The sequence below is a fragment of the Poecile atricapillus genome, chromosome 3 (genome assembly GCF_030490865.1).
Source record: "Poecile atricapillus isolate bPoeAtr1 chromosome 3, bPoeAtr1.hap1, whole genome shotgun sequence".
NCBI lineage: Eukaryota > Metazoa > Chordata > Aves > Passeriformes > Paridae > Poecile > Poecile atricapillus.
Genome location: NC_081251.1, coordinates 91,152,664 through 91,180,436, shown reverse-complemented (window position 1 = coordinate 91,180,436; position 27,773 = coordinate 91,152,664). Strand labels below are relative to the sequence as shown.

General features: G+C 36.1%; 2 protein-coding genes across 10 annotated transcripts in view; both read left to right on the top strand.

The window, feature by feature from the left end:
- The window catches only part of PLEKHH2 (pleckstrin homology, MyTH4 and FERM domain containing H2), a 56,081-nt gene extending 50,108 nt beyond the window's left edge, over positions 1–5,973 (top strand). For all 4 annotated transcript variants that reach the window (XM_058835970.1, XM_058835971.1, XM_058835969.1 and 1 more), the window contains 2 exons: positions 799–936; positions 2,202–5,973. In XM_058835970.1, the coding sequence (XP_058691953.1) occupies positions 799–936; positions 2,202–2,384 (321 nt within the window). In that variant the 3' untranslated portion in view covers positions 2,385–5,973. The remainder of the gene's footprint in view (positions 1–798; positions 937–2,201) is intronic.
- Positions 5,974–8,204: 2,231 nt separating this feature from the next.
- Positions 8,205–27,624, top strand: DYNC2LI1 (dynein cytoplasmic 2 light intermediate chain 1). 6 transcript variants are annotated; one of them, XM_058834315.1, is made up of 14 exons: positions 8,205–8,295; positions 8,869–8,979; positions 9,159–9,282; positions 9,673–9,707; positions 10,088–10,157; positions 10,236–10,324; positions 12,344–12,530; positions 14,907–14,975; positions 16,234–16,311; positions 17,728–17,804; positions 18,176–18,246; positions 18,685–18,782; positions 19,960–20,052; positions 26,447–27,624. In XM_058834315.1, exons 3-14 carry the CDS (start codon positions 9,265–9,267, stop codon positions 26,510–26,512), a joined length of 951 nt encoding a protein of 316 aa, XP_058690298.1. In that variant the 5' UTR covers positions 8,205–8,295; positions 8,869–8,979; positions 9,159–9,264; the 3' UTR covers positions 26,513–27,624. The 6 variants fall into 6 exon arrangements, with proteins under 6 accessions (XP_058690298.1, XP_058690296.1, XP_058690294.1 ...); XM_058834313.1 differs by lacking the exon at positions 8,869–8,979 and having other exon boundaries at positions 8,211–8,295; XM_058834311.1 differs by lacking the exons at positions 8,205–8,295; positions 8,869–8,979 and adding an exon at positions 8,407–8,794.
- Positions 27,625–27,773: the final 149 nt, after the last annotated feature.

Below are 27,773 nucleotides of genomic sequence, written 5' to 3'. Positions count from 1 at the left end.
CTCATCTTCCAGGGAACATTGGGATTTTCTGTAGAAAGGATCAGGGATATCAGAAATGATGTTCCAAGGGGTAGAGATAATACTGTTTCAAAACTGGGGCAAAAATAGGTTTACTAAGGAAGGACACTAAGTTACTGCACAAACATTGTCTGATGATGAATTTTAAATGTAAACATCTGCAGCAAAAAATTATGAGGTGCATCAATAAATTAAATGCTGATCTTAACTCAGAGGCCACTATTATATTGCTGAACACTGAATAGTAAGAATTGAGGGATGAAAAGCTGAGGAGGCTTGAAGAGCATTTAAGTTTCATCAGAGATGTGAAGAAAAAAAAAAAGAGAAGAGAATTTAATTTGTGTGTTTGCAAAACACACAATAGAATACTGGAGTTAAATTCCTTCAGATATCTCATACTCTGCCATTTAATTTATTTAGACACTGCTTCAATTTCAAATGGAATTAGTGAGATTAACTTTTCTCAAAGTCAGTCAAGATTTGGGTAAATGGAATTACACACTTGAGTTGAAATCTTCTTATATTTTATCTAATTAATTTGGAATAGAAATAGAGGTCAAACTTAGAAGAGTTGTCTACAGTGAAAATTCCTCATCCTGAAGGTCTAAATGGAATTATCCCAAAATTCACAGTAAATTTCAGGATCCACAAGAGGCTACCTCCACTGAAAAATATACGTGTAATTACGTTTTTAAAAGAGGAATTTGTCATAATCTGTTTTTCCTGAATTGTCCTGCTTAATTGCTTTGTGTTTTTTTTCTGGGGGTTTCCTTATTTCAGCGATTGACAGTTACATACACATATAAGAGTCTAATGACTTTTGGAGGCTATCAAGATGATTTTATGCTGGTTGTTAACAATGCTCAGACAAAGGACAAATCAACTGAAAAACACCTTTTTGCCATGACAAAACCAAAGGTTGGTATATTTTCTGAAACAATTTTCCACCATCTGCTTTTGTGCTCTGTCTAGTGGGTAATCCCTAACAGATGTGAAAGATGAAACACCTTTTTTAATCCCAGCCTGCTCAGATTACTGACTCTTGCCAGATGATTTTAGAGAGAAAATAAATTAGTAATGTTAGGGCTAACTGTGACAGTACTGATGTGTTCCTATTCTTTTTGTGTCCCTGTCTATAACGTTCCGTATTTTTCATAGGACAAAAAAGGCTGATAAGGACAGAAATTACATGCAGTACCTAAAACTTGGTCTGTTTGCCTAATCAGCACCAGAGATGATTTTTCAAAATGTACATTTGGTATATACAGTGAAATTGTAGAGCACAACATCTGAAAGACCAGTCCCTTCTTAAAAATCCTAGAATATTTTTCCTTTTGTTAAAAAAAAAAAAAAAAAAAAAAAAAAAAAAAAAAAAAAAAAGTCCTGCTTTTTAATTCTAGATTCTCTCCACTGGTAAGACTGACTATATTAAAAAACAAAAACAACCAAAGGTTTTGCTGTTAGTTTGAATAAATTTATTAAATAATACAAAATTCCACATATAAATTTGGTTCAAAACATGATTCTTCATACAAATAAGCATAGTAAAATACATGGGTTGAAGTTTCCCTCAGATTGTGCCCTTACAGAATCACAGAATGGTTTGGGTTGGAAAGGACCTTAAAATCACCTAGCTCTGTCCTGGGCAGGGACACCTACCACTAGACCAGGTTCCTCAGAGGCCCATCCAAGCTGACCTTGAGCACTTCCAGGGATGGCACATCCACAGCTTCTCTGGGCAACCTGTTCAGTGTCTCAGCAAGGTTTGTATGGGTCAGAAAGAGAAAATATGATAAAAACCTCCCTGAAGTCTTTATTCCCTTCATCTATGCTGCATCTTGAGTTCTCTGAGAAATATATACTTTTTGGCAAAACTTCTCAGAGCATCATCTTTTGGACTTCAGCATCTCTCTCAAAATTACAGAAGTAATCTCTGAATCATTTAAGACTGTGAAAGACAAAGTATCTTTGATACATCCTGATGGGAATAATGTTACATTATTTGCAAGGAGCAATAAAAAAAGCTTTATTAGTTATATCTTCTCTCCCCATCATTAATTTGTTAAAGTACAAGTACTTATCCAGTTGATGGTGATTGTCACTTGCTAAAAAGTTAGCTATTTTTTCAGCAGTCAAAACACATCACTGTATTTTTCAAAGAGTTTTGTATGTTCCTGTTATAGATTCTTGAGATCACTCTACTGATTGCCAGCTACATTAACAACTTTCATCAGCTGAAAGGAGCTGCTCATCACCTCTCTGCTCCAGCATTACTGGCACCTCAAACTGGACAGAAACTCAAGGAAATGGGGAGCCAGCCACTTCTTGCAATCAACAGACCAACTAAATGTCCCACTTTGTTATGAAAGGATTATGTATCATGATAATGCATCCTTGTTAGAGGGTTTCTACATGGACTGAAAACCTTCTGATGTACAAGGTGTAGAGCATAAGCAGCTCTGTAAACAAAAGGAAGGTGGACAGGTTTGCATTCATTCAATTGCATATAACAGGAGTAGCCCTTTAATTAAAGCTCTGGCCTGAATTGGAAAGATGATGAGTCAGTTTAAGGGTTATGATTTACTGGGGGTTGCCTGTGCCTACAGCTCAGAAAAAATGTATCTGTTTATATTGATGGAAAAAGGTGCCATTGGAAACAATTGTACAGATCTTACAGTTTTACAGATATATATACTCAGGGACCAAACTATCTTCAATTCTTCATCTCTATTTTTCAAAATTGGATCAGTTGTATAACTTTCATTTTGAAAAGGCATTTTTGTTTAGAAAAGCAGTCAAATACAAAATATTTTCCATTTCCAGCAACCATCCTTATTTGCTATATAAGTATCATGGGACTAAAAGGAATAAATTGTGTATAATTGTTTCTCCTTTGAAAAAAAAACCCAAATACATAAGCACATCCTGTAACTATTACAAATTTAAAGAGTATTCTCATGATACACTCTAGCCTTTGTTATACAGCTGTATTACTTGGCAAATCTTCAGCCTTAGTCACGTAAATTTCTAAATAAACTTATGCTCCAGCCTTTTGAAAAAAATCTTAATTGGATAGGCACTATATTTAGTACAGTTTTGTTAAACAAGACTGTACCTAATTTCTCCTTTAATCCAGAATAATAATAGAATACAGATGGCAAGAATGACTCACAATTCAAAACACAAGAACACCACAGAAAACCATTGATTAAAATGTTGTGAGTAAACTTGGAGACCTAAAATCCATGTACAATATGTATAATGTGTATACATTGAGTCAGAATAATATTTACTTCTTGTTTTTAATTTGTATTTATACATTTCATATTATAATACTAATTAAATGTTCTTGTACACTGAAGATATGATGCTGCATCTGCACTATTGGACCTAAACACTTTCCAGTTGCCTTTTTCAGGTGTAAACCTCAGTGCTACATAGGTCAAATACATAGAAATTACATCCATCGTTTTTCTTGTCCTCTCTTTTTTGTTCCAGTGCAAATAAACCACTTCTGCAGGCTCTGAAATGGATCAGCACCATACTCTTAATAGATAATTTAGGTACAGCCACGAAGGTACTCAAACATAAATCACTGTTCATGGACATTTTACAGCTTCCACTTCAACTCATGTTAATGATCATGGATCATTAATCCCTTACAGCCAATCCTTACTGGTTTTTGTTTGACCATTACTTAAAACGGGAGTAATTTCACAATGAAAAATCTCGGTCTTATGTTCTTTAAACATTTCAAATGCTCATACTGAGAGAAAAGGTATTTTCAGCTTTTTGTCCTCTATTAAAAGTAGGGAGTATCCTCCTAAAGAATTAAAATAGATTGGAAGAGAAATACAGGCCATGAAGAGAACATGGTCTTAAAAAGGGGTAAGGCAGACAGGCAAGCTGGCTTTCTTTAGAAAGCTCTCAAAGTCCTGCCACAGCTACTAATGTCCACAGGACTCAAGCACCACTTGATAAATGGTACCATGGGCCAACGCTTCCTCTTGAAAATTACAACCAGACAACACACGTACTATATCCAGACGCATTCACTTTTGCAAGGTGGAAAGAGCTTCCTGGTAACTTCCACCCTTTGGTGGTGGTTGAGGCACTAGACCCTTCTTTTATCATGAGGCAGAGACAGCAGCAGGAGGTTTTACCACCTCCTAGGCAGCCAGTCCCCTGCCATCATCCAGGGAAGCATCTTGGGAGCTACAAGAGACCTATGGCATTACTTCTTGTGTTGCACCCCATGGGAAATGATACAGACTCCATGGTGAAATTCATTTATGAATTAACACCCCTTTGCAATCAGCAGAATAATAAAATTTTTAATTAATAACTTAATTAACAGGTTTGAGGGGAGAAGGGTGTTTACAAATGCACACATTACTGCATCAGTTAGGTCACAGTATAAAGCTTCTCAAATGTAATTAAAAACTTCAATTTACAAACACAAAAGTCTTCTTGTAATCATGAAATTTTGATAACCTGGAATACTCCAACTCGTAGTCTTTCCTAATTGCCCAGTCTCAGATGAATGTTGCAGATCACCTTCTGTTATTAGAAGGCAAAAAAAGTGGAGCATTTTGCTAGGGAGCTTGTTCTTTTTGAAATCTTCATTGAATTTTGAGACTACATGATAAACAATACAAACAGCTGATGTGCACATTTGGAGATTTCATTAACAACACTACAGACAGTTGTTTTATAAAGCCCTGTACAGTCTATGAAGCAGAGTATGACCTTCCTGCCTGCCTTTGGGTAGGAGACTCTAGATAGTGCTTTCCTTTTTTTTGTTAAGCTCTGCTGCTGCGGTATGTGCCTACATCATCGTCATCAGAAGCAATTCATGCATTAGTTCCCTTCTTTTGGCATGACTTTCCAGACTTACTAACTGCTCATTATAGGTCACCATTAATCCCATGTAGTCACATGACTAGAAATGATGTGTTGTTTTATGAAATAAATGCACTCACAGTTACCATGACAACACTGGGTTAAACAATGGAGCTGCTTCCAGTTTGATTAGCAAAGAGTGAGGATTCTGTAGTGACAGTAACCTCAGCAGATACTTCCCTTCAAGGTAACAGGGTCAGCAAGTGGAGTCTCTTTCACATGCAAGCACACTTCCAAATACAACTCTGCATATCTCAGGGCTTTGCTCCATGACAAGCTCCAGAGCTACTTAAAGAATACCACACAGTGCAAGACAGCAGGGCTGAAAATTTCACAGTCCAAGCAGATAATCTGTTCTGCCTTCCCCACCAGCCCAAGCCTCATGAGTGCTCCACATCTCGGTCTTAACCTTAAGTCATCCATCAAAGAAATTCATCCTGCGCTACCTAATCCATGACTAAAGCCCAGGTAGGAACCTGACCTTTCTCACCTCAGCAGTGGTGATACTGTGGGAGCTGTCAAATGAGCAGCAGCTTCTGGGACTTTTGCTGGAAAACTTCCCATGCTCAAAGCTTGCAGAACCCAGGTTGTAAAAATACAGCCTAGGCTGTAAGAATACTATCAGGATGGCATTAATATGTTAATACATGCAAGAAGACTTCATCTTCTGCTATGAACTTCTGAATAGCTTTCGTGCTTGCTATGAGTTAGTGGTCAGAATCAACAATCCATGTAAATGATCAATGAATCTGAGCTTGACAACGACTGAAAAATCACTAGTAAATGTCTGTACAAACAATCACATTGTTTTGAAAAGACTATTTGGAATGCAATGTAAATTAATATATTACCTGAACTTCACTCTGCCGTGTCAATTTTTGAGCAGCAGTATTAGCAAGAGAACAGCTGATTTCTAGAACAAGCAGGACCCATTTACTCCTGTAGCACACCAGGCAAAGGATAAAGCTTTAAGGTTTTAATACAATCCATAAAATGAATGGGTTTTGTTATTTTATATTAAAATTTTGTTTAAATTTGAAATAAAAGTGTATATTTCCCTATGAAAAGAAGTCTGGTAGGTATTTGGTGTTGGAGTTCCTTGTCAGACTACCAGTTTTCACAGGTTTTAATAGCTTTTGAAGGAAGAAAATCATTCTTGCATAAAGGAATGCACCACGTAAAGCTTTAGGTAGAGCTTTAATAGTCCATACAGCTTAGTGCAATCTATTAGTTTGAGTTAAAATTAACTAAGATGATAAGTAACACAGTAATAATGAATTAAGGGAAAAAAAGTTTTGCATGTGTGTGTTGGTTTTTTTTACACTTTATTAGGGCAAAAGAAACAGAGAAAGTTGAAATATAAAATACTGGAAACTCCAATTTAAATTCCAGATTGGGTTTCAGTACATTTACTAACTGCACACCCTTCCACTGTGCTCAGATGTGTACTGCAGCATCTTCCAGATTTGCCACCTCTGACAGTGAGTAAATGACTGTAAAATACTTTGCTTTTTATACTCCTGCTGTTGCAGCAATACCTGCAGAGGTCATAGTGCCAGAAGCAATTCCTACCATAGTTTTGCTCTATTTGGCAGAGCAAGAGCAGCTTTATCCAGGGGATTTTACTACCTCTAGGTGCTGGTTACAGATCAGCCCTGGCTTCATAGATTGACCAAGATACCAGAAATGTTCTGTTGAACTGAAAGTGATTAAAGAAATGAACTTAGACAGACATCAGCATGATTTGCAGTGTACAACACTACATAATTAAGTTTCTTTCTGGATTTTAATTAGCAAGACCATGGTTTCTATAGAAGGTTAGCAAATTCCTGATAATATGCATGTAAAAACCTGGAAGTAATTAAAAAAAGACAAAAATAGCCATATAAAGGCTTCTGGAACTAAAACTGAATGATTATGCAAGCTAAATTTAGAAAAAAAAAAATCTTAAAGAATGAACATTACTTAGGGTCAGGGGAAGGATACATCAGCCTTCTTTCGGTAAGGAAGAAGGAACAGTTAAAATGAAATCTAAGTTAATCATTATGAATGAGGCTGCTTTCCTGGATTTGATCAAACAGGTAACTGAATAACTTTAGTCAGGTTTTTCTGTCTCCACTCTCTCAAGATAGAAAGCAGCTCCTCAGCTACAGAAGAGAGCTGTAATTGTTGTCCTGGATTTTGGGTCACTTCTCTGATGTAGGACAGTTTAGACTTGTTGGGTTCACCTACATCCTATGCCCCTTTCATACTCAGGGTCATCCTGCTGTTTTACTGCACCCTTTAAATCCTACTTTCTAATCCAAGCCTAGATTTTTGATAATCTTATTTGATGTAATCCAGCCCCCCTTTGTTACAGTGTCGTACTTTGTATGCCCCTTGTAACTACGAAATCACAGAATTCCAGAATGGGTCAGGTGGGAAAGGGTCAGAGTGCATCATCTGGACCAACCTTCCTGCTCAAGCAGGGTCATCCCAGAGCACACGGCACAGGATTGTGCCCAGATGGTTCCTGAATACCTCCGGTGAGTGAGACTCCACAGCCTCCTGCACAGTCTGTTCCAGTGCTTGGTCACCTGCACAGTGAAGTTGTTGTTCCTCATGTTCAGGTGGAACTTCCTGTGCATCGGTTTCTGCCCATCACCCAGTGCCCTGTTTCCTGGCACCAGTGAGCAGAGCCCAGCTCCATCCTCTGACACCCTTCAGGCACCGACAGACATTGATGAGCTTCCCTCTCACTCGCGTCTCCTCGAGGCTGCACAGGCACAGCTCCCTCAGCCTTTCCTCCTAAGAGAAATGCTCCAGTCCCTCACCCACCCTCATTGCCCTCCGCTGTACAATAATTACACAATAATTTTTGTGAAATAACTACACTAACTGTGTGTTACACAGCAATTCCCAAGAAGCGGGAATTACTCGGGCCTCCTTTCACTCCCTCCGCTAGTAACAAAGCTCACTGAGGGACCAGGAGCTTATCAGGAGCCAGTGCTTAAGGCCGAGGCCACATAAGACTCCTGGTGGTGTCGTTTACTTATCCCTGGCTTCCTCCACAGGTGCAGTATTTTGTCCCCCCAAAAGAGGGACCACAGTCGAGATCTCCCGAGGGCCCTCACACTCGCACCGGCATCGAGGCGTGGGAGCCCAGAAAACAGAGGCAGCCGCGGGTCCCTCGAAAAGCGAAGCGGGCGAGTCCCTCGGTGGACCCGCTACACGGCTCCTCCCTCTGTGGGCGGCCGCGGGCCGGGCTAAGCCGAGCGCGGGGCCGGAGCCGCCCGTCCCTCCCCCCGCGGAACTACAGCTTCCGGCGTGCCCCGCGCCGTTCCCATGGCCACGGGCAGCCGGGCCCGCGCCCCACGCAGCCATGCCCAAGGCCAGGTACCGGGAGCCCTGCCCGGGCTGGAGACAGGGGATCGCTCCCGCTGCCCTGGGGGAAGGGGCCGGCGGCCGGGGAGGACATCTTGGAGTGGGAAGGAGGGAGGGAAGGAAGGAGGGCTTAAAACGGGTCGTTCCGGCCTCTGCCCCTAAAGCGAGCGGGGCCGAGAGCCCTTGTCCAGTTACTTCTGTAAGGGACCCCATGTGAACTGGGCGTGCAGCTCTCGCTGCCCGAGCAACAGCCTCCCGGCACACCGAGCGCAGCTCCGGAGCTCTCCCGAGCCCTCCGAGGCGTGCTCGCTGCCGGCGGCCGGGAGCTGCCGGCTCCAGAGGCTGCCAGCCTTCCGCAGGCTCCTGCGGAAAACCTGACACGCCGCACAACCTTTTAAAGGTGTCTTAGTACCGCAATGGGTTGCCCGGGGAAGAGGTGGAGTGAACGTCCCTGGAGGTGTTTTAAGGAAAGCTTGGACGTGGCACTCGGTCTGGTGGTGTTCGGTCACAGGTTGGACTAGATGATCTCAGGAGTCTTTTCCAACTTAATTGATTGTGTGATTCTGTGATTAAATGTACTCCAAGCAAAGCCTCCTGCTGCACGGCTGATACGTGCTCGGTATGTGCCACTATTGCCTGTTGGGGTTATTGAGGAATGTCACTTGAGCTGGTTTGAAGGACTTCGACAGAGAGCAGGTGATGTGAAATAATAATGTCACATAATAATAATATAATTAATAATAATAATTATTATAATAAATATAATTAATAATAATGTTTTCACCACAATAACCTTCATTTAAATGTTTTCAGGAATTAGGGCCTAAGGTGTGTGTTTTCTCTAATCTCTTCTTACTGTGTTTTCTTCCAACTAGTGATACTTTATGGGATCTTGCCATAGCTGAAGTGGAGAAGAGAGAAAATCCTGATAATGATGATGATGTCAAGCCAGGGGAAGTTTGGGAAAAATCAATATTATTTATGGGAAACAAAAACGGGGTAATCTAAATATGATACAATTCTACACTTTTCAAACATAATTTGTGTCTCATATTTTCAGATTAATTTTCAGGTTCACTTAATTTTTAAGACATAATATCTCATGGTCTCATTTTACAAAGGTCTAATTGATCACTAATACCTGTTTTAAGTACAGTTCCTATTGCTATATTTGTCATGTCTATTAGTTTATACTTATAATAATGGTAGTGTAACTTGATTCTGACTGAAAATTTGACTTAAGTTTCCACAATAAGGCTGCAAATAGTTACATGCATTTGCGGTTTTCTGGTCCTTTATTATTGGAATGTTAAACGAATTTGACTTAGTGATACAACTTTATGCTTTAAAGACAGTACTGTAGACTTCCTCTTTATTTTTAATTTCCAGGGGAAGACCACTATCATACTGAGATGCCTTGAGAGGTATGTGTCAAATATTTTAAAGCAGTTTTCAGCTGTAGATAAAAAAACAGTCATATTGTGTGATAATTCATAATACATGTATGCAGATGTGTTCTGTGACTGGTTGATCACTTCGGAATGAACTCATTTCCCTTCATTATAACCTCTCAGGTGACCCTTTCAGTCCTTCTCCAGTGTTAGCTAAAGTGAGTCATTCCTTTGGGCTGGTGCTGCTGCTTCTCCTGTCTTCAGTAGCTGACACCTCCTGTCTAAAAGTGTCTTCTCTGTACTGCTCTCTCTAAGCCAAATTCTGAACTGACTAATAAATACAATCTAGTAACTGTAGAATTAACTTCCTTTCTTTAGAGGATCTTGATAAAATTCAGTTACTTTTCCTTTAGGGAAGAGTCTCCAAAGCCAACATTAGCCTTGGAATATACTTTTGGAAGACGGGCAAGGAGACACAATACAGTGAGTATAAAGTATAATTTACCATATCTTTATATATATACACACACTTAAAAATAACATAAAGAAACTCTTTTGCAGCCTAAAGATGTAGCTCATTTTTGGGAACTAGGTGGTGGAACCTCATTAGTGGAACTCATTCGAATACCAATCACTAGCCACAACATAAGGTAAGTGTAAATATTACAATTCCAGAGTTAATTTGAGCCTTCCTTCAAACATTAGTAATCTCTAGACCTCTTTTTTTTTTTTTTTTGTGGAAACCTCTTTCGAAGTCTAAGATAGAACATTTACAGGGTTTTGCCAAGAATCACTGTAATACCATGATGCTTTGCTTTAGTCGTCCTTTTCATTCTTTTCTCCTAAATAAACAAGTTCTAAGTAATCTGAACAAAATGTAGAGGAAGTAGGTTGGACTTAAGTAGATGGAACAAAAATACAGAAAGAGAGAACACATAATATCTTTATGCTCAGTGAAGAGCAGAAAACCAGACTTGGGACATATGAAAAATAAAATCTTGCTTCCTACTTCTGGTGCACACATAGATGCTCTTTCTGTTAACAGATATTTTACGGTGAAAAACAAGGTCAAAAATTGTGACAAAATATCCTTTTAATGAAAAAGTAATTTCCTGGCAGAGAGATTATTTGAAAACAAAAGGAAACCGAAATTTTGATGAAATCAAGAAAATGTATCCATTCTTAATTATCCATTAAAATAATGGATAGTATATGAAGAAGAAATGCATGAAAAGTTGCATGAAGAAATGACAAAGGTGATAGAGGGTGCTTTTCATGGTTATTTTGGTTAGGGAAGATGGGATTTGAAAGGGGAGAAGAGGATCAAAAGATAAGTTTTGTATTATGATGTATTGCTTTATTTCATTGGTATTGAGCTTTAACTTCTGTAGGGAAGAAAAAGGAGGGATATTGTGTTTATTGGGTACATTTGCTCTTGTTTTGACTACTGAGGTAATGCCATTATTTGCTGAGAGACTAAGAGGGAATAAAAACACTTATGGTATGTGAAGCTCTCTGTCTCTAAAACAGCTTAGGAGAGAAAAAATTAAGTATAATTTTTCAGCCCCAGACTAAATTAAATTAATTGAGCACTATCTCCATCAGTCTGCTCTTCCTTTTTTACTGATAAGGGATTTTTTGATTAAGGAGAATCTTAAGATTATTTTCTGGGACAGCAATGTTCTATGAGAATAATTCACTTCAATTCACAAGGCAATATTTTAACATGCCAATAAAAATTCTACCATTTCAGCAAATATAAGTGCATTTTGTTGGTTTTCTCATCATTGTAGTCAACCAATTTGGTTATTTAAAAGTTCCATAAACTATATTCAGTTTCATCAAGAGACTTTTCACCAGATTTTTCTTCCCCCACAGCATTTTAAAATTAAATTGAACACTTAAGTTTGCTTTGTAGCTGTTGTAATACCACTCTGATCTGAACTCCCCTTTTTCAAGTCAGGCTAAAATGGGATAGAAGGATGGCATTCATTTAGATTACTGCATTTGCAGTGATCTTTACACCTGCACTTAAATGCAGCTGGTGTTTTGGGAGGCAGGGTTTTAGAAAGAGAGGACTTCAGATGTAAAACATTTCTCATCAACAATCCACCTTTAAAAGTCTGGTAGTAGCTAAGGATGTCATGAGTACTCTTTTAGAAGGCTTTTCTCATTTTTTCAATGTTCCTACAAATTGTCACAGTCCATGACACAGAATATTGTCCTTAACCAGGTCTTCTTCCTTTCATACTAGAAAAGAATAATGAAAGTAGGGAGCTTTCCCAGGTATACAGGAAATAGCCATTGGCTGACATTGTTTGGTCTGGGGTTGTAGACTTATTAGATGGCAGGGATGCATAGCACCAGAAATCCTCAGTCATAGAGGAAGGAGATACAGGACTGAGGATATTTCCATATTTTACTGTTTGAAGACAGTCCCCAAAAACAATGCTTGATTGAAAGTTGCCAAAATAATAGTTCTGAACAAGAGACAAGGGAAAGGTTTCTCGAGAGTACAGAATATTCCTAAAGGCCATCTTGCTTTGCTGTCACATTTAATTCTGTGTAGGCAGTTAGATCTTCACATTTGCACTACAAGTGTGGTTTTGTATGAAAATGCTGACTGCCTCATGTGCTATATATGTGACCATATAATGCCTGTTTAATAGGTCATTTGCTGTAGTTCTGGTATTGGATCTCTCCAAACCTAATGAACTCTGGACTACTATGGAGAGCCTTCTGCAGGTCACTAGGAGCCACGTGAACAAAATTTTAACCAAACTAGAAAAGACAAACCCTGAAGTAGCTGCTGAAATTAAACAGAGAATGTGGAATGATCTGCAGAGGGATCACCCTGTAAGTTACTTCTAATATTTTCTCCAGATGTCACAGGCCTTTATACAGTTAAAGATAATGCTTTTGAAAATCATAAACAACTCTTTTAGATTTTTATGCATGACTGAAAATCCATTTGATGTAGATGAACCTGTTCACTGGAAAATTATAGCAATTTAATAAAAATTCAATAAGAGCAGAAACAAGGAAAGAAGGTTTCTTATATCTTTTTGTTAGATATCTAATGTGATTGTTATGGCATGTTACACCAATCAAAAGAAATAGTTTTAGAGTAGCAGTTTGCTTTTTTTCCCCCTCATCTTTTTAAAATGAAGATGAAAACTAGAATGTACAAAAGTCATCTAGCAAGAGACTAGCTGAAGGTACAAATTTAAGCAAAGAATATAGTTATAACAGCCATCAACATGACTATATACTTTGCATTTATTTAAATGTCTATCACAAACTCAATGCCTTTTGATAATCTGACAACTAATTAAATTATAAAGTTTCAGAAATGTTAACATCAGTCCTTTAAACATAATTGCTAACTAAATCTCTGGAAAAGCTAAACTAGATTATGCACAATAGAAATGAAAAGTCATTGTGCATTAAACCTCTGCAAATGTTGTGTGTATATAATGCATAAATAAGTATTCAACAATTCAAAGACCTGGCATGTAAATCTAGTTACTGTAACTTCTATAAAATGCTTCAATACAGCAAGTTCTTACAGAGCTCAGAAATTTAAAAGTAACTCAAAATATATGAGAAAGCAACATATGCAGCACTCCATAGATTTAGCATATGGGGTTTGATATTGGGATTATTTTGGTTTTTACTTTTAGAGAAGGCAGTTCACAAAAAGATAACACCTACATGCACACCTGGCAATAAATTATGACCACAGTGTCTAGTTTCATATAAGGGTTTACATATCAGAAAATTGCAAGCTTATTGCAATAAAGAAAAATAATAATGCTATTAATTGTTAAGAAAACTTGGTATTCTTGCTCTGTAGGAAACACAATTATACCTTCTGAACTAAAATTTTTGCTAGCTTCCATTATCAGACATCAATAATGCAAATAAAATATTATATTTCTGCTTGGTTCTCTTATGTTCATCATTGTTCAAAGAAAAATTGTATACATTTATTAAAAGAAAATGCTATCTTTTATAGTCAAATCACAGTTTATGGAGATATTTATGTGCCTTTTAATGGCTAAACATATTTTTGTCATAAACAGGAATCAACGAAATACTTAAATTTCACCAGCCTGGCTAAAGAATTATTTCTATGATGATAAAAATGTCAGTTGCAGACCTTGTTTAAAAAGCCTGGATGCATCTAAAGTCAAAAATAAATTCCACAGTCAAAACATGAATAGAGTTCAATATGCTAGTTTCAAGGTTTCTGATGTTATCCCAAATTTTCCTTAGTTATGAAATGAAAACTATTTTCTTAGTTTTATATTCTGTATACTAATTTTTAAGTTGTGATAGTTTTGTTCAAAGCTTTTTCTTTGACAGTGTATGAGTGAAGCCATTATTTCTCCTCTCCAAGTAGATGATTTTCAGTATGTGCAGCTTCTGTCAACATTCCATCATTTAACCTGTCTGTGAAGTCCCTGGGGTTAGAGGGAGCAGTTGGACCAACCTCTGCTACAACACATCTTTCTTGCACTTCTGCAGCCAAAGCAGCTTGAATAAACAATTGCTTGAACACAAGGGGATTATTTCATTTCATATGGACTACAGCAAACCCTTCCAGATCACTTGAAAATTCTTGTAATTGACTTATTAAAATTTTTATCCAATATTAGCTATTTAGCACTTAAGTCTGCACTGTCAGACCTGTTTTCCTCCATTGATACTGATTCACATTTTCAAAACTGTTGGACAATGTTTCCTCTTTGTGCTGATATCAAAAATTTAAAATTCACATTAAGCGTTTGGAAAACATGATGTGGGGAGGACAAATGTGTGACAGAAGCAAATAATTTTTTTTCTTGAGATTTTGTCTGTATTCTTCTAGATTTTATCCAAGGAAGGTGAATGTGCCAAAAATTCAGTTCTACTAATCCAGCCTGAGAGGTGTTCTGTGAATACCTGAGGCTTTTCCTTCTCTTCCTTTCCCATCTAATAATGTAATATAGAGTGTAAAAGCCCTTTTATGCCAGTAAGTCTTCTGACTGCTCAGAGGGATTATTTCCTCAGCATTTAGGAAGAAAATGGGAAAATGGTAGAATATAATATGGATAGTGCAATAAAGGTGATTCCTCTACTTGAAGGTTTGGAAAACCTTGTCTTCTGTGAATTAATTTTAACCCTTTTCAGTTGCTTTAACAGTTGCAATCTTCTACAGAGTTGAACTGTCCTGTATCTTTTTAACAGGACTATGCATTAGTTGACCCTTTTCCAATACCCTTGGTGATAATCGGAAGCAAATACGATATTTTTCATGTAAGTAATACTTAAGTACATTTGGAATAATTAAATTATTCCCAGTAAATATTCTATATACTAAAATTTCACTAATATAATAGTAATCTTTTGAACTTAAGTGTGGATCTACGACAAAAAAAAAAAAAAATCTTTCCATCCAACAGCATTAGGGAAGGCCTACTGTCATTCCTTCACAAAACACCCCCAAACTGATGATTTTTTTGAGATGTACTTAGAAAATGTTGAGACACTGCAGACCAAAAAGGGAAGCAAGAAAACACCATGTGGATGATTTTCTTTTATAATGAGAGAAATCCACTTCCACGTGTTCCCTGTGACAGCAGCTGTAAGTTTATGGCAGTGAAAGAGGGTTGTATCTCAAGTCAGCTGATCAGATTTTTTTGGTAGTTGTGGCAGCTTCAGTCTGTAAAAAGAAGTAAACTTCTTTTAAAGTACTTCCTAAGTTTCCAGAGACAAGTGAGTAATTACACCTTTTATGGAGGGGAGGAAAGAAATGTCATAGCATCAAACATATGTTTGATTTTTAGCAGTCTTACTGGCAGCCTTTGCTTCTCTGGATGGCTACACAGTGCACTTGATACCTAGCTGACTCTCTGAGTTACTGAATTCTTTATTAATAAAGGGACTTGCCTTCTCTCATACCAAAGCTTTATGCTGAGCCATGACCTCCTTAAATGACTCTCATGTAATAAGGACAAAATGCCAGCATGATTTCTTTGGGGGTCTATGGTTGCCTTCTGCAGGTGTCACTGAGACCAAGTTTTCATCCATTTTATCCATGGAAAGCCATCTGTATGATCTTAGATTAAAAAGACATTGATGAAAAGGTATTTTGATGCACCTTTCAAATCTTGCAGGTATTACAATGTAGACAGTGTATACCCAAAGATTAACTTAAATATTTTCACAAAATATTCTTCTAGTAGGCTGCATTTCTACTGGAAAAAAATTTAAAACAATATCAAACAAATAAAGTGAAAATTAAATGTACATTCTCAATCTAAAAACTTTTCCTGGACTAACATATTGCCTGAATTAGGCTCCATCTGTAAAAAAGAAACAAAGAGAAATTGTGACATTTCTTTTCAGAGTAGGCTGTTACTGATTCTGTCTTAAGATGTAATTATGCTGACAGCTGAAAGCCTTATATATTGTAGCTTAAGTGCATTGCAGTTTATATAAAAAAAGAAAAGTTCTAACTGTAGTACTTTTGGTTTTGTTTCTTACATCTGTGTTTCACTATCAACTTTTTCAGGAGTTAGACTCTGAAATGAGGAAAATAATAAGCAAGACACTTCGATTTGTTTCACATTATTATGGAGCATCATTAGTGGTGTGTATATTCACTTTCTATTTAAGGATAGAGAAGATAAACAATATTTCTGTTAGAAAACAATATTTTTTAAATAGTACTGTAAAATTCGTAGAGAAAATTTCATTGGTTTAACAGTAACTTTCTTCATGGGGCTATATCTGTTGAACAAGTCACTGTACTGGCAGGGGATGAATGGATGGACATGCCTTGTGAACAAACAAACTACACAATTCCTAGTGTCAGCAAAAACAAAATGAAAATAGTTACCTGTTAGCCAACTTAGTTCCTGCATTGATTTTATCGTATCTTGGCAATTTTTTTTTTTTGGTACAAGAAAGGAAAATGGGAAAAAGTGATTGCCTTAGATTGAATTCAAGAACTGGCCCTTTTGGTAGAAGCATGAACTTACATCAAGTGACTCAAGGGCTCCTTTTCACAGTAGTTTATGTATACCAGATTACTACACTTAGGGTGTTGAAGAAGGACAGGAGCTTCCTTACAGAATTGGGTAGAAAGATGCCAACATGAGGACAATTAAGTATTTATGCTAGTTTTTCAGATCATCCTGAAACAGTCCAAAACCACTGCCCCTTAGGCTCACTGTGCATCAGAAGATGGATCTAATTGTATCAACCATTATTTATGTAATAAATAAGATTAATATTAGCTTAGTGATTATCAAAACAACTTATGTTTACTTTGAATACTTATAATCCCAGTATGTCCTTTTTCATCCATGTAAAGCTATTTCACTTTGACACATGAATTTGTCTTTTGTTAACTGAGAGTACAACGGCCTTGGTTGGGGTTTTTTTTGTATTTAAGCATTATTGTAATTAAAAATTACAACTAGAATATAAAACTCTTTGTCTGCTAAAGCCTCATTGTCATTGAAATGAGAGGGAGAAACTTAATTTCCCACAGCAGGGATCTGACTTCTTTTTCAAAGACATGAATCTATTAGGATACAAAAACCCTTAGACAGGAAGAAGCATGTTGTTTGAGTATATATTCTGAGAACTGCTTTCTGATAAATCTGTACTGTTTTGCCATTTTTAAGCTGGTTTTATTACAATTAGATTGTTATTTATTAAATTTCTAAATGTTTGTGGTATTCTGAATAATTTTTAAGGTTATTTAAAATCTTAACTCATTACTTTTGGGCAAAAAAATTATGTCTTGCACATATTTCAAAAGTTCTGAATCAGTTTTATGCTACTTTTTAACCTTTCTTGACCTATATATTCAGTAAAAATACATTTATGTTTTTGAAAGGGAATGTGAGATTTAATTCTAGTCAATTCAGTGAACATATACCAAATTTATTTGAGTCAGGTATTAATTAGCAAGGGTCTATCCTCTTTGTAGATGGCAAAATGCAATGTATCTGTGATGAAAGTTCATAATGTAAATTATGTTTTCTGATTCATTTAGTTTACCAGTAGATCTGAGGCTCTCCTGCTGAAAGCCCGTGCTCTTATTAATCATTTGGCATTTGGCTACGATAAAAGGTAACATTATTGTTAACTAATAACTGTCTTGCTCAGAGCCTAAAATTACTTTATAAAAATATTTTAATCATGAAAACTTTTTTTTTTTCCTTAAATATTATCTCTGAAAGATTTTTGTTCATGGACTTAGACTCCTGTGACTCAGCTGCCTATCTCTGCTGAGGACAGTGATAACTCCGGAGTTATCACTGAGTTGAGTGATAACTCAAACCAATGAATGAAAAACGTGACTACCACTGGAGTTGAGTACTATTTTATTTATATGCATTTATACGCAAACTCCAGAAAGACTCTAGTCTTGGCTACAATAATATTGATTTTTGTTGATGGCTTGTTGCTCACTTGATACATTTTCTTTTTTTTCTGTTTAGCAAGTCTGTATCAGTGGATCCCAGCAAACCTCTCTTTATACCAGCAGGCCTGGATTCCATGAGCCAAATAGGTTAGAACATTTCTTGTTCATTGTTGCTTAATTATTTTGAAAACAAGAAAAACATTTTAAGCAAATAGATAAATTAGAGCACATCAGTATCAGTTTTAACAGATTATTAAAGGAAATAGCTTATAGATTTTAGAATTACGGTTATATATATTCTCAGTATATTACTGAGAATTATTTGTGCAGGTTTGTTAGGTAGTTTAATAAAGTCTCTGGACTATGTAAAATAGTAAAGTACCAATAAGCTTAGACCTGAAAGAAAACAAAATATACAAAACCTCTCAGCCCATTTCATGGTAGGAGATCAATTTTTTTTCAAACTTGTTGCAGCTTGTCAGTGTAGAAAGTAAAATACTAAATTAGATGGATCATTATGCAAAATTACTCTGTGATTTATGCTGTTATGACAACAACTTGTCTAATGTGTGCTGTGATCCTCAGGACCACCACCTGCCTCTGACAGTGATCTTGGAAAGATGCGTGTCAACACGCCTTTGGAACTATGGAAAAAAGTGTTTGAGAAAACATTTCCTCCCAAGGTAGGGATATACATGCCACGCACACAGCTGCTTTTCTCACAGAATAGCAGCAATATCCCTGCTCCTTTTTGTGTTTCAAGTCCACCGACTGGAATTGCAGTCTCACTTAGCAGTTCTCTTTAATACATTTTTTAAATATAAAGACTTGTATGTAGTAGTTCTTCTACATCTTCAGTTGCCTTCCTACATTTAGAAATTATGAAAGATGCTGTTCTCAGTATAAAATGCCCCAACATGATAAAGACTAAACTTTTCAGGAACTATACAGAAATGTTATTTTTCATGTTAGTTTTCCTCATAGCCTTTAAAAACACAATAAGCAAATGTTTGCCTCTGCACTCACCCCTTCAAGTACCCCCTGAACTCCCCCTGAAACAGCTGGAGAAATGAATACACTTCTCATCTTGCAAGCTCCATCGCTGTTCATATGTGTCCAATTAAAGATTTAAACATTTGCCAAATAAATTCACAGTCTCCTGTTTTGGTTCCACAGCAGGCATTAAACTTTGAAGCTATTTTTACGCATTGTAAACTTCTTTCTCCATTGCCTCACTTAAGAAGTAGAATTCTGCTTTATTTTATTCCATCACTGGTATTATTGCCTTCTTGCTACTTCCATTTGACATGATTAAGGAGAAATGTGCAGGACAATATTTAAAAAAACCCTCCTCATTTGATAGTTTTTCTTACTATTAGTGTTTTTGCTTCTTTGGAATTCAAGTTTTATTTCGTTCAAGGCTAGGAAATGAAAAATCAAATATTTGGCACGGATAGCAATCAGTTTCTCAGCTATTTCTCAGCTTCTGATAACCAGAACTGAACTCTGGTCATGAGTATTAAATGATTTCGTAGGGACAACCTCAACTGTGCCCTAACATCATGGACCAGAAACAATATTTTCATTTTGATGCTCAAGAATAATAACCAACCACCAGATAAGAATATTTTATGCCCTTTAGAATCTAGCTGCACTATTACTTTTTCTTCATTTTACTAATAGAACCGCTTTTTTCTTTCTTTTAACTAATCTGTGTCCTGTAGCACAAAATTATTCCATAAATGCAAGCTTTTAATATATTTTTATTAAAAACAAATACTTTCACTTCTATAGTGTGGCTTTTTCTTATTAAAATAATAAAAATTCCATCATTTGGGGTTTTGTCTTTTCTCCTTTTAGAGTTTCTGTGATTTACAAGATACCAAGGACCCTGCACAGGATAATCAGTACACTGAGTATGAAGTTGATGTCATGAGAGCTCAGAAAAACCAGGTGTGTGGTAATTCTCCAAATAGTGTTCACAGTCAGGTATTCCAGAATCACCAGTACTGTTGAACTAATAGCATATACTCATGCCTCTCCTTTTTGCCCCTAAATAATTTCAGCCTTAGATTCCAGTTTAGTAGTTAGTAGTGAGGTTTTTTTCCCATTGTAAAGATACTAAGCCAGTAGACCATTGTTAGATCTCAAAGTTTTGGCTCTGAATTTCTTTAGAAATTAATAATTCAATTTTTCCCTTAAACTAATCTCTAGAATAAACTCACTAAAATAAACTTTGAAGCTTACTTGACAATCACTTCCTCATTTCTTCACCCTGTACTCTCATCTGAATGTGGACTAACACAAAGTGTAGGAAGCAGTATCAAGGTCTTTGGTGGGGACTGTTCTTTCTCCTTCAAAACTTATTTAAACTGGAAAAATACTGAGATGATAACATTTCTACCTTGAATTTGCAGGCTACAGACATTTTATCTTCAACAGAGTGAATGGAATTATTCCACAGTGATGATAATGTGGCTTAACCCCTGAATTCCAGAAAAGGCTTTTAGTGGGAAAAGGGTCTTCTACTTTTTCTTCTCAATTTTGAAGAGCTTCTGTCTTTCTCTAGATTAGTGGGGAATTAATTTTATGGAAAAATTCTGTGGCAAACAAGATGAAGGTTAAAGGATTGCCTTACAGCTATCAGTATATAACATCAGCTGAGTAGCAGTACTGTATATAACAGTTTTCATCAGTATCGTAGGTATGGGTCTGTTAAAATCAAAGCAAGATTTATCCAAAGAATAAAGCAATTTCAAAAATCCCCTGCAGCCTTTGAACTTGCACATTACCTGCAATACCTTGTTAATGTAGGTATCAGTTCTGAATTTCTGTCACATCAAGAGCAGTCTTAGAAATCACTAAAATTTGTAAAGCACGCTGCTTTTGGAATTTATAATACATACTGAGAATAGCTACATATCTCAAAATAACTATATAGTGTACTAGGTTTGTTATTTTTACATAATAATGTGTTGCAAAAGCAGATACTGGTATGTATTGATTAAATCATACAGGAAATTATTAATTTTCTGTTTTTAAACAAAAGAGACAGACTTTTAGAATCCTAATCTGTTCAAGGGCATTGCAAACCTTTATAGCTTCTTTTTGTTGGACTACTACAAGTAATTTGATCATTACAGAGAAAATTACTTTTGTTATCTGCAGTTATTTCCTAAGTTTTTATCACAAAGTTTAATTTTTACAAGATTATTTGCACATTATTAAAATGTTTTATACCAGGAATTTGAAATGCACCAAGCTAGAAATATACATCTAAAAGAAAAGCACTCCCTAGTTGCAGTGTTCTTCTGTTTTCCAGTTCAATGGAAAGCAGCATAAAAATCATATTTTTAAAGCAATTTTTTAAATTCATCATGTGTCTGACATTCTTTATAGAGTCTCATGGCATCTGTTGTGTGGGAGGACCAGTATATTAAGATGGTCAATATGCAATGTGTTGCTGGTGAAATCATGGGACCTAATGCAAAATTAAAATTATCATGTGATGGCAGGGAATGTTTTCATGTTATCATTTTTCTTGGTTACTTTCGGTTAATTAATGTTACTTTGGACTCCAGGTGATAGCCTATTTGCTTTTTTATCTCAAAGATAAGCTTTAAAAGAAAAATAAGCACAAAACCAGCAAGGAAAGCAAAAAACAGCCCGTCATCACTGCATCTGATAGAAGAACCAGCAATACCTGACTGAGTCAGTCTTGGTCAGGACTGCTCAATAATACTGTAATATAGAGATAACTGTGGCAATACAAAGTTCAAATAAATAATTTCCAACTTTTTAATTTTGATTGAAGGATTTGCCTACATTCTAGCAGAGTAAAAGATTGAATTTTAATTCATGAGTATAAAATAAAGAAACAGTTAAAAAAATCAAGAAAGTCCCTGGCTGACTCCAAGGTACTGTCAGCATTTATCTGAGATGCTGTTTGTCTGTAGAAGTTTAGAGTTCAGGTCATCAGCATTCTGACATAACTGTTTTCTTTTAGACCAGATTATTTTGCCTCTTTAATATTTTCAGAGTTAACTATGAGATATATCACTTTCTTTCTAAACATTTTTGCTCTGGAAAGCTCTCTTAGGCTGTCTTTTCCTCACTATGCCTTTCTTCAAGATGGAGCACATCTCTTTCTCAACTGTGTCTTTTCAGAATTCTTTTCCTAGTTCTTGCCCCACAGACATACATAGCACAGATTTATATCAAATAGTGCTGTTGGAATTGTTCACTGCTTTCCATTCCCTGTAGTTAAGCTACTCTCTCTCTGTGAGAGAATACAGCACCAGGGACCCTTTTGAAATTCATATTTCTAATGTAATTCTTAACTAGCAGATTTTCTCCAGGAATTACTGGAATTTTGTTTTTTTTGCAGGGCATTCAAGATTCAAAAAAATAGTCATTCTGCATAGCTATTAGGCCATAAATGTCTAGGTTTCGTTTAATTCTTCATACATAAACCACATGGAAATCTTGTCATCCTCTATCCATTCCCTGTTAGCTTTTTGTCTTTTGATGCTTTCAGGTCACCTTAATTTGGTTTTTGGTACACACATAACTTGAATAAGAATGAAATATTTTAAAATATTATTTCTGATTAGAGGTACATATATACACCTGCATCTGTGAGCACCTATGCAGAGCATGGAAGTCTTGTTCCTTAGCTCCTTCTAAATATTTGTGGCTGTAAGAGCCTGGCACATAGGAATGTCTGTTCTCTTTCCTTTAGAAATGCTCTCTGCCACAGATGTAAGTACTCTAAGGTGTCTTTTTGAAGGTTTTTGTTTCCTGTTATGCCTTCACTGTTAATACCCAAAATAGGTGATTGGACCTTTTGATCTGAACATTTGACTGCAGCTTCATTCATTGATGCAACAGATAAAGCCCAACCTTGAGCTCAAAGAACCAGAGCACCTCCTACTCAGTTGATTCAGAAGTCATGCAGAGCCAAAGTTCACATTGACTCCTATTACACAGAGCTATTACTTCAGGGGTTGGTGCCAGTTCTTGCTGAAGCCTCATGCCATGAAGTAAAGCCAAAAAAGTAGATGCCTGGTGCCATTTGGTGTCAGCTAACAAGTCATGGAAGCAGATCTTAACAGAGGGGTAACTGTTAAGACTTTAAAAAGTCATAAACACAAGAAGATACTATATCTCACACGGAAGAATAGTTGCATTTCCCCTAAGATTGCAGCAACCTAATCAACCATGGCACTCAAAACCAAGTATCATTTCCGTGTCAGGTCTGCAGCTGACATGGGGACTGTTGGCCAACAGACCAAGAGCTACAGTTTTTCAGCATACCTAGCTGATGTGAACATATTGCTGAATTTCAGGAGACCATTTCAGTCTCATTCCACAAAGCAGAAGATTTCATGCTGTGCCATGAACCGCTGGTAACACCAGTGTTACTGGGCAGAGAAATATAACAGGCCCCTACCTTAACCTGCGTTACAGAGCAGTACCACCTTTCATTTTCTCCACAGGAGGACATGTGCTAGTCTTCATAAAAGAAGAAGTTATTTAGGATATTTACTCAGCTGCCAAGAACAAGCTTTCTTGTTTTCACATTAAGGCATATCCAAATGGGTAAAAAAAAAAAATAATTTTAAAACCAAATTAAAAACCATTATTAGAGCACATTATTAGCACTGTTATTAAATTTTCCACTAAAGTTTGTGTGCTTAAGACTTTTAATTAATGTTTCAGTACTTGGTTCCTTTCACCATCTTCCAGATTGAGGGCACTTCCAGTAAGAAACTGCATGAAAAGGAAAGTTGAAGCCATATCAGTCACTCAGAACAGAGGAAATACAACAATTAAGGCTTTTCCTACAATCTTAATTTTTCCTTCTTGTTTGTAGACATTGTAGTATTGTCTTTAATTACATGATCATATACTATTTTGCTGATGTCTCAATTCAATTGCTCAGTATTTCTTTTTATCATCCTTATTCTTTATGTACCTTATTTTTCAACCTGCCATTCAGACACTTCAATGAACACAAAAGTATTAATTTTTTTTCTCTGAGAGTGTGTGGTAATGTTATCTTATCTGAGTGCCTCACAAACATCAGTTAAGTCTTTCTTCCAAATCCCTTTATGAGATTAGGTGTGATCTTCCCCATTTGACACATGAAGAATTTACAGAAACACGGAACTACAGAAGCATTAAGGTTTAAAAAAAAAAAAAAAGCCCACTTTATGCCAATGTTGAGACATCTGTGATAAGCTGCTAGCACTAATTACATTTAAAGCACTCAGAGCGCATTGAAAGCACATTTAAATTGCAATTATTTTTTTTGTATATCTGATCTCTGCCCCCTACACTTGCACTCACAAAACAAGCATAATGCTAGCATGAAGATTTTGGTGTACTTGGAGATATATTCTTTTGTAGGATCTTCTTTCACTTTGGAGAGATGATCTCTTAGCTGACTGTATCATCTGTCTATTCTACAATTCTGCTCATGTTTGCAATATAGAACCTAATGAGCAGAAAGGGGCCCTTTTCCAAGAGGGTCTCTGGAGTGATCCTTATGTAGTGTTTTAAAGAACTTAGCATTTCATTTATGACTTATGGGGATGTATTTTACTTTCTATTTTGCATAGAAACTAGGTAAGTGTACTTTGCTGACAACATTTTTCCTCCTGAATCACTGATATTTGTTAAAATACTATTTTTTCCTAAATATCCTCCCATTTAATCTTTTTTTTTTTTCATTTCTCATTGTTTAAATGTTAGCCTTACCTAGATACATGTCCAAAATAAATACTTTTAATTTTGGTCTGTACTTCTGTATGTAGTGGAGTAGCTATACAGCTGTAATATATGCTGTGATTTGACATCCTGCATGTGTGTATTGTTTTGAATTGCCTTTACAGTGAATTGCCTTCTAGGCTAGCTAAACTTACAGCAAAATTAATTCTGCTAAATTGTCTGCCTCTTTCTTGAAGGAGTTTACTCAGACGATAAATCTGCAAGGGTAATTATTTAGCCAACACCTGTAGACATGACCGCCAGACAGTATTGTCATTATATGTAGAACCTGGCTATCTAATTTTACCCCTTCCTGAAGCCTTTGAGAAAGTTTTTAAATGAAATTACTTGGCATAACACAGGTTCTATGTGCTCCTTAAAATACCACAGTATTCTTTCTATTCCTAACTGTTGGCAAGTTTCCAACAGTTCAGTATGTTCCAAGATCATAATTATTTTATATTAATAATGAGGGAGTGAAAATACTGAATAAAGACCAGCTTAGAGATAGAACAGTTCGATAGTACTGGAGTTGTAGCTAATAATGCAACTTTCTGGCTTTAGCCTAAACAAAATATGTTCTGTGTCAGTCACCCATGGAGTTACTTAACCCTACCTCCAGACTTCTACAACTATCAAGAAGAATTGCACTAACGAAAAATCCTCTCTGCTCATACAGCTGGGGTGCTTTCTGAAAACTCTGTACCTCTGACAAAGCTGCTGATGTTACTTCCTGAGAGAAAATTCCATCTATTCTTTCCATACAATCTTAAAATGATGATTGCTTTATTGTTCTGCCCTTTAATTTCTTCTTCTTCCCTCTGTGCTCTGGACTGATAGTTAATACTTCTGTTAAAATCACTAGGTGTGAATTTTGTTATTTTTGTCATGCTGATATTTGTATGCCTACAGCAAAACCTCTCTTACTCTCTGAAGTCCATTCCATTAAAATCAAGATAAGAATTGTAAAACGCATATCCACTTTTGAAGGTCTTTGCTACATTTATCCTAAGCACTTATTTATGTCCACCTCTTTCCTGATCTAAGTAAGATATGGTGAGTTTTTTATCTTGCAAGCAGTACAGGGTTAGGTCTAAGAGTACTTCATTGCAGCATCACCTTCCTGTAAATTTCCTGGAAGTCTTACTCTGAAATAAATGAAAAGCTGTTGTAATGCTTCCTAAATGATTTTTTGCTGAAAAAAAATCTTTAGAAATTACTCATGATAGTACACACCTCTACATAAAATTCGGTGGAGGAAAGTGTTTGTAATGGTGCTAGAACATTCTATTATAGGCTTCAGTGATCCCACTTGACTGAGATAAGGTAATTTGTATACCTTGCTAGCACTCTACTGATCTAAAGTACAGCAAAATGTAGCTCCCTACATGACAGCAAATGTGTCAAAATTCATAGCACTTTTAGGATAATTTTGTTAAATATAAAAATATAGAATATTTTTTCTACAGTGAAAAGTGTTTGTACATACCTACATTTGCAAATAAATATGTGAAGTTTCTGGACACTTTGAGTAATGAGAAAATTAGCTTAATATGTATTTATGTTTCTTTTTTAGGAACTTGAACAATACAAAAGAAATGCCTCTAAATCCTGGAAAGAAATGGATTTTGACTCTGATTGATGAACTGTTCTGTCTTAAGTATAACACTACAAAATTACTTTTATTGTTTTTACATTACATTATAAATTTCATCTGATGCAGTTGAAAATATGTAATACCAAACTATGAAGTTAGTATTTATTAAGCATCCCTGTTTTTATTTTTCATAAAAGGAGCTGTTTATTCACTCAGTCCAAATTTGTTTTTCTTGGCACTGGCAAAGAGGTTTAAAAATTGGGGAGAAAAGAATTCTAGATTGCTCTCAGATGGGTTTGTATATGAAGACTAGCATTAGTCAGTTCTACTTATTTTGTAACACATTATTTGATTTACTTTTGAGTACTTCTACCCTAAGCATATATTTAAGTATAAACAAGTTTTCATATCCAAAATATGAAATTGCATAGTGTTTTAGGCATCTTTTTGTAGTTCAAAATCAAAGCTTAAGAAATATTTGCATAATTGTTTGATATATTTGAATAAATAAATAAAAGAGGCAGAATAAAGTGGAGTTAAAACCATCTTTGACCTGAATTCAAAAGTGCTTTCTCTTTATCACAGAACCATAGTTTAATATAGGACTTATTTCTTGCAATGTATAATGTCACACAGAGTTTAGAAGATGGATATTTCTGTCACATATTCAAATTATAGGAAGTCAGTCTAATTAATTTGACAGATACTTGGTTAGTGCTGAGAATATTACTGATTCACATTCAGCCTAAACTAGGAATGGGTTTTTGTCCACGCACACCTCACTAGTGTGAGATGCAGTGAGTGTTCTGAGAATACACAAAATAATCCAGATTAAAGCCAGAGGTGTGTCCTGAGAGCTCAGACTTGTCAGAGAGTGAATGTCTGCATAGTCACTTGGCAAACTAGATCAACCCTACATGCTCATAAAAATGGGAGAGACAGACTAATCTGGTATCTTGCCAGCTATTTAGAGCTATTTGTTATTTTTAACATATTTATTCACCAGATGTTTTTCTGATAACATATCTCAGAATATTTTACATAAAGATATGAGAAAAATATACTTAAGTGGAAATCCTGTGTTACCTTGAGGATTGGATTTAAAGTTCTTTGTTATGAACTGCCTCATCTCAAAACTATTATATAAAACCAGTTATATAATTACAGAATTTTAAGATACAAGTGTACTTACCTCCTTGGAGAAATCTATCTCTGCAAAAACTAATTTCTTCACAGAACATGAAAATAAGAGACAAAATTTAGAAATTCTGTGTCTGTTATGTTTTCAGTTTTGAAAGGCCCATGA

Bases quoted from the DNA above. Each gene is read 5' to 3' on its own strand.
- DYNC2LI1 (XM_058834311.1), top strand. From the start codon at position 8,700: ATGGGTTGCCCGGGGAAGAGGTGGAGTGAACGTCCCTGGAGGTGTTTT. The intron at 9,283-9,672 runs GTAATCTAAATA...TTTAATTTCCAG, and splicing joins TTATGGGAAACAAAAACGGG to GGGAAGACCACTATCATACT. The intron at 20,053-26,446 runs GTGTGTGGTAAT...TTTCTTTTTTAG, and splicing joins TGAGAGCTCAGAAAAACCAG to GAACTTGAACAATACAAAAG.